The sequence below is a fragment of the Bos mutus genome, chromosome 17, assembly GCF_027580195.1.
Source record: "Bos mutus isolate GX-2022 chromosome 17, NWIPB_WYAK_1.1, whole genome shotgun sequence".
NCBI lineage: Eukaryota > Metazoa > Chordata > Mammalia > Artiodactyla > Bovidae > Bos > Bos mutus.
The window spans coordinates 32,969,103-32,979,804 of record NC_091633.1 but is presented as its reverse complement, the minus strand read 5'-3'; the positions used below and the strand labels follow the sequence as shown (position 1 = coordinate 32,979,804).

General features: G+C 44.7%; 1 protein-coding gene across 20 annotated transcripts in view; it reads right to left on the bottom strand.

Moving 5' to 3' along the window:
- Positions 1 to 772: 772 nt before the first annotated feature.
- The window catches only part of RAPGEF2 (Rap guanine nucleotide exchange factor 2), a 275,244-nt gene continuing 265,314 nt past the window's right edge, over positions 773 to 10,702 (bottom strand). For 5 of the 20 annotated variants that reach the window (XM_070386451.1, XM_070386447.1, XM_070386450.1 and 2 more), the window contains 6 exons: positions 9,786 to 9,938; positions 8,773 to 8,895; positions 7,393 to 7,618; positions 6,305 to 6,864; positions 3,835 to 4,113; positions 773 to 2,805 (listed from right to left, as the gene is read on the bottom strand). In XM_070386451.1, coding sequence (XP_070242552.1) covers positions 2,777 to 2,805; positions 3,835 to 4,113; positions 6,305 to 6,864; positions 7,393 to 7,618; positions 8,773 to 8,895; positions 9,786 to 9,938 — 1,370 coding nt within the window. In that variant the 3' untranslated portion in view covers positions 773 to 2,776. The remainder of the gene's footprint in view (positions 2,806 to 3,834; positions 4,114 to 6,304; positions 6,865 to 7,392; positions 7,619 to 8,772; positions 8,896 to 9,785; positions 9,939 to 10,702) is intronic. The other 15 variants (XM_070386457.1, XM_070386459.1, XM_070386467.1 and 12 more) reach the window with 9 other exon arrangements.

Sequence of the window (10,702 nt, the reverse complement as noted above, 5' to 3'; positions counted from 1 at the left end):
TTTCTAGACGCCCTCACATTTCCTCACGTTTTGCTTAACTGACTCTCACCTTTTTAAATATAAGTGCCCTTCTCATAGACTTAAGTATTATTCAGACCTACGTTACATTAGGACTCACAGACAGAACAAAGATATTTGATACACTCTTTGTTGCTATTTAGTTTCCAAGTTGTGTCCGACTCTCTTGTGATCCCACTGACTGTAGCTCTCCAGGCTCCTCTGCCCATGGGATTTTCCAAGCAAGAATACTAGAGTGGGTTGCCATTTCCTTCTCCGGGGGATCTCCCCGACCCAGGGATCAAAGCATGTCTCCTGCATTGGCAGGCAGATTCTTTACCACTGAGCCACCAAGGAAGCCCTGATGTACTCATTAGAACTTCCAAATTACTCGCTAGGTTGTACTAACTTACTGGTCATAATCTTGAATGCCAGTTTAAATTCTCCGAGGTCCTATTTCTTAGTATATATATTGGGAATTAAAATATTACATCCTGCAAAGATTTTTACTTGAAAAGAACTGGGAAGAGATAAATGCTATGTAGATATACAATGATACCATTTTTCACTGAATTTCATTAAACACTATGAATTCTGGACACATGAATGATCTTATTTTCTACTAACATGAATGATATTAATTTCTTCTCTCTTAGGCAATGTCATCTGTACCTCCTCAGTGCCCTGAGGACTTGCTCCTGCACAGCCCCAAGGGCTTTCTCACACTTCAGTTGGAAAAAGCATGCACGAGTCATTAAGAATACAGACAAGGCGGTATGTTATATTTATTTATTTTCCAGCTTGTACAAACTGGATGTAGAAGCATAAACATAGTACATTTCTACCATTTTCAACAAAAATATAACCAATATGTACAATTATTGTATTAAAAATACAAAAGGGATACAGACTCCACCAATGTCTTTCTAAAAGACATACAGGTACAAGTAGTATCAAAAGTATGAGGAAATCACCAGTTAATTGTACATTCTGCACTTGACATCACAGAGCGAACTGAGGTTACAGTCCTATGTTCTACGGTGACTTAATGCTTAGATAACATTTGTGCAACTTGTGTAGAGCGAGAGTTCTGTCTTTCTATATGCACATGAGGTCCATAGCCTAGAGAAGAAAACTGGCAAATAATGCATCTTACATGTAAAATTACAAATGCATCATTGACAATGTAATATATAAGCAAGTAGACAGATGCCATGATACAGGAGAGAATCATTAAATAAAGCACTGACATTGCTTTGATACAGTGAAAAAACACTGCAATTCGACTTTTAAAATTGGAAGCTATTTACGTTTATCTACTGATCAATATGATCAGCTGAATTTAATGGAAAAAAAATCCAAGACCAGCAGTTCCTCACATCTGAGTACTACTCGGATTGGCAGCCTTCACTTTTCCGGAGTCTGTGCAAAAACAACACAAAAATAGAGTGGAGGGTTCAGTCCTTCTGGGGTTAATAGCAGCTGTGAGCAGGTGGTTGCTACACTCAGGCCTTCTCCATCTCAGCGTCCGTAAAGCCACTTACGGGTCAGTCTTTGGCCACCAACCTGCCTTGCAAAGGCTGGCGGATCGCACCGGGTTTTGGACCTTTTTGATCTTTTTCATGTTAAAGGCTCGTGTGTTCCCTCGTGCCGATCGATCGATACAGGGAGGCTGTCTTGAAAGAGCAGTATGAACGGCTGGCGTTAGTGCCAACACCCCAAGCTGCTTTCACTGCAATGCTATCCAGTTATAAACGTTTCTCTTTAAAAACAAACAAGAGAAGCCCTAAAGCTAAATGAACAGAAATCAAAGAAACATAATTTAAAAAACAGGGGGTCTGCCGTCTGTCTCGATGGAGCAGGGCACGCCCAAGGGTGACGCTGCCCTGTGCTCCATAAGGCTCAGACACAGGACGCTAGGGTCCCAGTCCCTCCCCGGCCATGTGCAAACAGTTTGTACAGTAGAGCTCCAGCCCCTGGGGAAGGAGGGGCGGGAGCCCTGGGATCTAGGTAATTGGCTAACATCTCATGCTTCCAGGATAGGGCACTTCTGGGGGCGGCCAGGACACAGGAAGAGGGGCTGTGCCCCGCCTCCTCTCTTCCTGGTGTGGCCACACCCTGTCCGGCATATTTGGTTTTTGAGAAACCCAGGCTGGCAACCCTACTTAAAGGTTCAAAATAATACTGTAATCATTAAATGGATATAACATTTACTCTCTGAACACAATCTTTAAACTCATTAAAAAGGAAAAAAAAAAAAAAAAGAGGACATTGTAAACAAGCGGACGAGCACTGTACTCAAAGGATTTCGTTTTTGTTTTCCTTGGTGGGTTAAAGGCCCCAAGTAGTTCCGTGGCTGACTTTTCTCACGATTCCAATGAAACCAAGTGCTAGGACTGGATTGAAATCTAAAAGGGAGATTTTTAAAAAATCCTTCCCGGCGTGGGTAAGTGCAGCCAGGTTGAATCATCGGTGGCGATGACCTTGGAATCTGGAATGATGCTGTGTTACGTGGCAGGCAGCGACGGGGAGCTCGGAGACGGCTGCACTGTGCATTCAAGCAACGAAGTCGGAAAAGTGCCAGGGCGGTTTCTTCACAGTATTTCACATGCAAAGGGGACAGGAAGAGGGGTCAGGAGCCCCATGCTGCTTTTAAGGCAGGAAAGGAGGCAAACTGGTCCACCATCCTCAGAGTGTGAGTTCCAAGGCTCCGACGCTAGGGGGCGTCTTCTTGTGCTCTCCTTTGGGCGGTTGACTCGGGTCCAGAGAAGCCCGCACCTCAAACAGCAGACACTTGTTCATCTTCTGCTAAAACAACCGTCAAAGAAAGAAGGAAATCAATGAGTAAGCAAGTCATTTTCTTGTGCTTAGAGAGAATACATTCACCGATATGCTAAATAAAAACACCATAGCTATTTTCTAAGTCTAGGTCACTATACTGCAGCTAGTCGGACACGACTGAAGTGACTTAGCAGCAGCAGTCACTTACAATACTCATCTTTTTTTCTCCCTAATGATTCACAATGAAAAGTTTAAAATAAAGTATATTGTATATTTACTGATTGGAAATTCACTGACGGTAAATTCACTGAAGTGAAGTAGCTCAGTCGTGTCCAACTCTTTGCGACCCCGTGGACTGTAGCCCACCAGGCTCCTCCGTCCATGGGATTCTCCAGGCAAGAGTACTGGAGTGGGTTGCCATTTCCTTCTCCAGGGGATCTTCCCGACCCAGGGATCGAACCCAGGTCTCCCGCACTGCAGGCAGACACTATAAAGCAGCACGTGACCTTTTATAGTATACACTCACACATAAAGTCTAGAAGGATGTATAACAAAATGCTAATGGTGGTTGTCTGTAAATGACAGGATTATAAGTAATTTTCATTAATTGTTTTGCTTTCTTCTATAACAATTTTTTGCAGAATAACGTAAAAGCAGAAGGGGGAAGGGGTGGCACAGTCTGCCCCTCTGCATTCCCACCCCAAAATGGCCAGCTGGGTTCACACAGAGAAGGCATAAAAAGCTCTAGAGAAGTGGGTTTTTCTTCACTAGACTTTCATTTGGAACTTGTTACAAGTCCAAACATTCTCCCAGAAAATTGAGGATTAGGGAAGGAAAAGGAGCCATGCACACATGTTATTACAGGGGACCCCGCTGCAATGTTTAGTTATTCCTCAAGTTGCTTAGGAAGAAGCAAAACGCAGCCCAACTGCGCACACTAGGTTAGGGGTATGGGGTGTGGAGCCCTGCATGGGGAGCATCCGGAGGGAGAGCAGACCAGCCAGGATCGGGGATGCTAGAGGTGGGGCACAGGGGCGGGTGCGGGGGCGCATGTACCGTCCTCCTCGGCGGTGAGGCCCGGGGGTGCACAGGGGCCGGCGCGTGGGTCACCATCACCAGGCCGGTGCCACTGCGGCCTGGGGGCAGGCCTGGCGCTGCCTGGGGCGGGGGGTTCGGCCGGCCGGGCCAGCATCCTGGACCGCTGCAGCGCCACAGTGTAGTCCGGCGGTTTCCGGGCCGGGTGCGGGTGGGCCTCGGGGAAGTCAGTGATGGGGATGCCCACGTAGCCTGGTGGAGTGGGCGGCGGCTCCCGGTAGCGGCCCTCCTTCCTGGCTGCTGGGAGAGAAAAGGCACTGCAGTCAGCATCTAGGGAAGCGCATCCTGGGCCATGCGCACTCATCCAAAAGGATGAGGACCATGATCAACAGTGTGCCTGTGTAGCTGCACCTAGGCCTGCGGAGCGGGATGCGCGGGTGGTGCAGTGGGAGGCAGGACCTCTATCAAACTGGCTATTCACCGGTCATCTCTGGTGGCACAAGTGACTAAGCAATCTCAGTATCTGTAACTCTAACCGGGTGACTGCAGAGCGTCTCTGCTGGTCACAAAGTAACCAACGCCCAACCCTGGGGTTTACTGGAAACACCAGGCAACGGAAACAGAAAGGCGCCCAGGCCCAGGCCAGCAACCCGGGAGAGGGGCCTGGCCAGGCAGGCTGTCACCCTGTGCTGGGCACCCACCCTCACCAGGCAGAGGATCAATTCCATGTTACTTTCAAGCCTGGGGTCTCACTTCGGAAAACAGGGAGTCAAAGTTGGAAAAGTGTACCAAAAATGATGCAAATTTCAAAACTTAAGATTGTATGTATGTAAGGTATGTATTTTTTCTTAAAATCCTTTTATAGTAACTTCATGACATAAAGGCAGGTGAAGGCCAAGTTTTCTTATATTGAACATTCTAGACTCAACTGTTAGGACCTTAGATCATTCTTTCTTTTGCAGTAAAAATTGTGTGTATTAGTTTGTTAAAGTGCTTTTTTACTTGTAATTGTCATGATATGGAAGCATTCCAAGTGTCCATCAACAGATGAATGGATAAAGAAGATGTTATACACACACACACACACACACACACACATACACACACTGGGATATTAGTCAATAAAAAGAATGAAATAATGCCATTTGCAGCTACATGGATAGACTCTGAGGTTATCATACTAAGTGAAGTAAGCCAGATAAAGACAAATATGATATCATTTATATGTGGAATCTAAAAAATAATACAAGTGAATCTATATACAAAATAGAAATAGACTCATAGACATAGAAAACAAATTCATGGTTACCAAAGGGGAAAATGGAGAGGAGGGATAAATTAGGAGTTTGGGATTAACATATACATGTGTATAGCACAGGGAACTATATTCAATGTCTTGTAATAGCCTATAATGGAAAATAATATGAATATATATATATATGAATCACTTTGCTGTACACTTGAAACTAACACCGTATTATAAATCAACTATACTTCAGTTTTTAAAAAGTGCTTTAAAAATTGCAACCTAAGAATAGGTATTGTTTTTTCCTTATTCATCTTGAAAAGACAAATTATATACCAGATTTCTCACTCTGTATCCTATAATGCATCCCTACACTTTAATCATGCAGATGTTGAGCATGCCATAAAGAATATATTCTGATAGGGTTAAGGGAAAATAAGAGACCTTACAACAAAAACAGCAGCAGCAAACTGAAAGTGACTTTCATGTACTTAGGAATTATTATCTAGGCACTAGTGTTCAGTGTTTTGCAGATATTTCCTTTAAAACTCACACCAACTGCACGGATAGAAATTATTAAACTCATTTTACAGATGAGGAAACAGACACCATTTAGTGACTCACCTAGTGTCACAAAACTAGGACAGTGGCAAAGCACCGATTCAGCACGACCCCAGCCAGCCTGACTCCCAGGCTCTTACTGATGACATTACCTCTTAGCACCCTCCCCACCATGTTCTATCCTGTGCAGAGGGAATTTGTGTAGCAGAGAAAACAGCTTACCTACATAAAAAATATCAGTAGGAGATTTTTAAATATGCAATGTGTAAAGTTCTAAATACAATTCAAGGGAACAAAATAGAATAATAAAACATTTAAAACCGATTCCAATTAAACAGAAAAACTTCCTCCTCTAGAGAGAATGACCACCCTTTCTGGTAACTTTCAGCCTAGATCAATACTAGAGCAGAGAATACCCATAACGACAACCTACTGATCCTGACAGCTACAACACATGGAAGGTTTCCTGTGCTGCAGAGTATTTATAAGCACTAGCACGCAGAACGTGGGCTCTTGTAACCATCATTCACTTCAAAATGCTGAGTGCACTGCTAACTTGGAAGCCCTAAGGGGCAATGGGTGGGACAGAACGAGGAGAAGACCCACAAACACATACTTTTACTTTTGAAATAAGTCAGGGTGCAGCCATGACCCACACGCGACAGAGCCCGGCGGTCAGCTTACCGATGAGCCCCTTGGCAGCACTGGGTGTCACGGCTATGTGGGCAGCCATGGCGGCAGGTTTGGCTTCCTCTGCGGTCACGGCTGTCATGCTGCTGCTGTCAGCGTCAAGGGAAACGTCCTTACCCCCCCTTCTCTTGATGGTGCCCGTGTCCCCTTCCGAGTCCTCTCCCCAGTACCCTGTGGACGAGGCCCAGCTGGCCCGGGACTGGGCCTGATCGAGACTCTCTCGGCTCTGACTCTGCCTGCTGTACTTTGCACTGTGGTCGGGAAACATGATTTGGTCCATATGGCTGCTCGAGGCCCACAGCCCTGCAGCATCCCCTGGGTAATCAAAGTGAGTGTGCCCAAAGGGGAGCGTCTCCCAGCTCCTCTGGTGCTGGATGGTCTGGATGTTATCATGGGAGCCACTCGAGCACGACGTCCAGCTCCCCCGGCCACTGTCAGCAGCGTCCAGGGAGGCTCGGTCCCCCTGGTCCTGGGAAAGCTCCTCCGTGCTGGGGGAAGAGATCACGGTGGCTGCAGCATACAGGCCCCTGCTCTCAGACAGTGGCGCACAGGAACTAGGCGGCCGACGGGAAAGAAAAAGGAGAAAAGAAGATGAGAAGGAGGGGAAGAAAAGAGCAAGATTAACTAATCAGTCTACAATAAAACCCCCTTTTCCCTCAAAAGGTGGCTTCCTTTCCTCCCAGGAAGAAGATGAAGGCTCCACCGACAGCAGCCACTCTGCCCTGTTCAGTCTCCTCCCCCTGGCCCTTGCAATGTCAGTACACTGACACAGTGCGGAAAAGAGCAACCAGTTCTTATAATAAAGGAAGCTTCCCCTTACAGGGCTCACCACAGTCTGATTATTTGGGGAGGGCAGCTCATACAAAAGGACTGAGACACATCCCAGAGTTGCCCCCTGCCCTCAGCACAGAGAAACGGATCCCGGTGAAGACCAGCCCTAACTCGAAAGCATTCTGCCTGGCAGAGACAGCACAGCGCTTTCAGGAAATGCTGAGCATCAGAACTGGGATGGGAGAGCACCCACCACCTGGGCATCACACATAGTAAACAGCAGTGCACATGTGGAGGAGAGGAGCCCCTACCCCAGGCTGTACTGGTCAGGCTCCACCGCCGGCCGCCTCTCCAGCCGGCCTGAGGCCAGGCTGGTCTCCACGATGCTGACCGACGGCCTCTGGCGCCGCTCGTCAGGCAGCGAGACGGGCAATGAATCGAAGGAGGAGTTGCTGACGATACTGGATCGCGAGGAGATTTCGCTGTGGCCGGAATCTGAGAAGTTATCCACGGTGCCACTCGGAGCCAAAGTGTAGCCTGTGTAGGGACACACCAGTCCTTAGACACTGAAAGTTCATAGCGCCCACAATGCATGCCACAGAAGTGGGGACTAAACACTCTACTTGTGGACTGAGATATCGCAAATTTTTACTCAAATGAATTTTAGCGTGTTTAATGAACGTTTAGAGGATGAAAGAAAACGCCATTATATGAGCCAGGAACTAATGCAGAGATTATGGCATGACCTGACTCATCTTAGCACTCTTAAATATAAATTATACTACACCCGTCTATACAAATGAAACTATGAAGAATGACTAGGATCATATTTAAAAGTATGTTTTTTTCCTCAACCTGAAAAGTGAGCAATTTTGCCTTCAATGGCATTATTATTTTTTAGAATTTTATGGCAGAGAATAACTCCATTGGGAAGATCCACATTATAAGTGGACATATAGGAATAATAAATAAGACCTGAAGAAGGTATCTTTGGGTTTTTGCCATTTGATTTTTCAACATTAATAATATATTGGATAAATCACATAAAAGCCAATTGTTTTGAAGGATTCAATGTACAAAATCTCCACTTTCTCCCTGGACCATCACCATGTCTAAACAAATGTCCATTTTCTGGTATGAAAGACACTTAACTCTCCTTTGTTGCTAAAAACAATTCTGAAAGCCACAAAGGAAGAAAGGCTTGTCCTGACATTTTTAATAACAACAAAAAATTCAAATCTTCCTTCTCAGTACTCGTTTCTTTTTTAGCATTACTAAGAATCTAATGCTACTTAAAATACTGATTTTATATGATTATACGTGTACAATGCAAAATTTTCAATGCCACCTACCTAATTAAAAAAAAAACAAGAAATCTAGAACACCTAAATGTTGCTCATTACTCTCTAAAGAGTATTTTCTCATCGTTTCAGTAAATTATGAATTCCTGATTTATTTTTTTAAAGGTTACACAGGTCTTGATATGATTTAATGTGTCCATCTATGAAATGTCTTTTATAAACCACACTATAAGTTCTGACAGACAAGATTTCCTAAACAGTCTGCCCAAAAAACACCTGAGAAAACCATCACTGAGGTGGTGCCCTGGACACGTGGCGGGAGGGACTGTTTTCCTCCGCTAATGAGCCAACTCCTGTCCTGCCCCCTGGCTCTGGCTCTGTAAACCCCACCTATCCCATAGGTCCGTGGTGCATTGTTATTCTTGTTCCTGTTCTCACTTCCAAGAGAAGAGGAGGAGCTGGTTAAATCCAACTGCCCGGAGCCAAAAGATCTCAGCTGACTGCCACTGTCACCTAACAAGGGACGAAAGAAGAGTTCAGACACACCCACCGAACACGGACTACAGACTGACACCACATAAAATGCACAGGTGTCCAAAAAAGCTAGAAAGTCAAGCAGGAACGGTATTTGTTGTACCAGTGAACTCTCACAATGGATTAATCTCTTTGGCCTTGTCTAGTGAGAATGGTCTGGCCGTTTATTATGGACTTATGCCCATTCACTGAAAGGGTAGGGGGTGGAAATAATTCTGAGGTTAGGCAGCAGAGAATTACCTAGTATTTTAAGATAAGAAAGCATTAATACTGGAAGGCGAGCCTGAGTGTCTAAATAAGACAAGATAGTAACAAAAAAGATAATCAAGACCTGTGTTAATACAATGAAAAAATAAATCAGGAAAATATTAGTTTTTCTTATGTTTATATAGCCCTTTACTCCATAATTAATGCTATATAATCATATTTAGTTAGAACTGTTAGTATAAAAAGAATTATTCCCACACTTATAATCAGTAAAAAATGAATTATAAAATTATAATTATAACATTACTAAAAATGAATTTTATATAGTTATATAAACAACACTATTTATAGTTATAATATTAAAGAATACCAAAATTCTTCAAGATTTATAAACTGAGGAGAAAAAAATCCATTGGGTGTTACACATCAGGTCGCTTTTGTTTTTCTGGTTGCAACTTGTGGGCTTGAGGAACCTTAGTTCCCTAAACAGGGATGGAACCTCGCCTCAGCAGCAAAAGTTTGGCATCCTGACCACTGGACGGTCAGAGAATGCCCAAGGTCATTTTAAGTGACTATATTGTCAGAAATGATGGAATCTCTAACTGGAATTTATCATGGCTGAAAGAACAGGTCACCAAGGAGAACATAAGTCACCCAGTCACCTTTCCGTGGGGAGCTCTGTGGGGAGGTGGGCGGAGAGGAGAGCTGGGAAGACGTGTTGGATATCGTGTCTTCTGCTGGCCTCCTATGGCGCTCCAGGCTTCCTTCTTCAGACAAAGAAAGAATTTTCTTTAAAGCTTGTGGAGAGTTGATGCCTGGAAGAGAAAGAACTTCAATGTGCAGAATAACCGAAGAACCCAAACACCTTTCTGTGCCAAGACTTCATATTCTATTCTGTTGCAGGCTGTCTGCAGTCTCAGAGGTCTGTGTGCTCTCCCCAGGTAAACTGAGGTACCTCACAGGAGGCACCAGGGACCGCAGCACAGCTTCTGACGCCCTCGGGGACGAGAGAGGCTGCTTCCGGTATTCCGTGCTAGGTTCTGAATCTTGGCCACCACATTATTCAACAATATGTTGGGCAGCAATGAAGACAAAAAAGAGACAATCTGGAAATACTTTAAGTTAGCATGAAAGCAGTGCAGCTCAGAATATTTATCAGAACTCAAGTTTGGGTTGGAAAGAGGTATTTTGGTGTTGGAAAAGCTAGCGTGTGGGAAGTGGGAGTGATGGTAGGAAAAGGATTGAGCCAAGAGGCAAAAGAAGTAGCAGGAAAGAGACTGAAGGAGCATTAAGGAATTCCTCACTAATATCTGGTCAATAAGCAGATGAAGGAGCAGCAGCAGGAGGGGACCTTGAAAGTGCCCGGAACCAGAAGTTGAGGGAGAAGGTGTCTGGGGGAGCCATCGAGCACCAAGTGCAGGATCAAGCAGGAGGATGTAAGGCAGAAGAAAAAGGATTCCGTGTGCTAGTATCAGGTGGTTTTCCCCCTAAAAACTACTTTAGATGTGAGGAAGTCACATGAAGAGATTCTTACTAAGTCTGTAGCATTATTATGAGGCACTCTCAATTACCATATTTT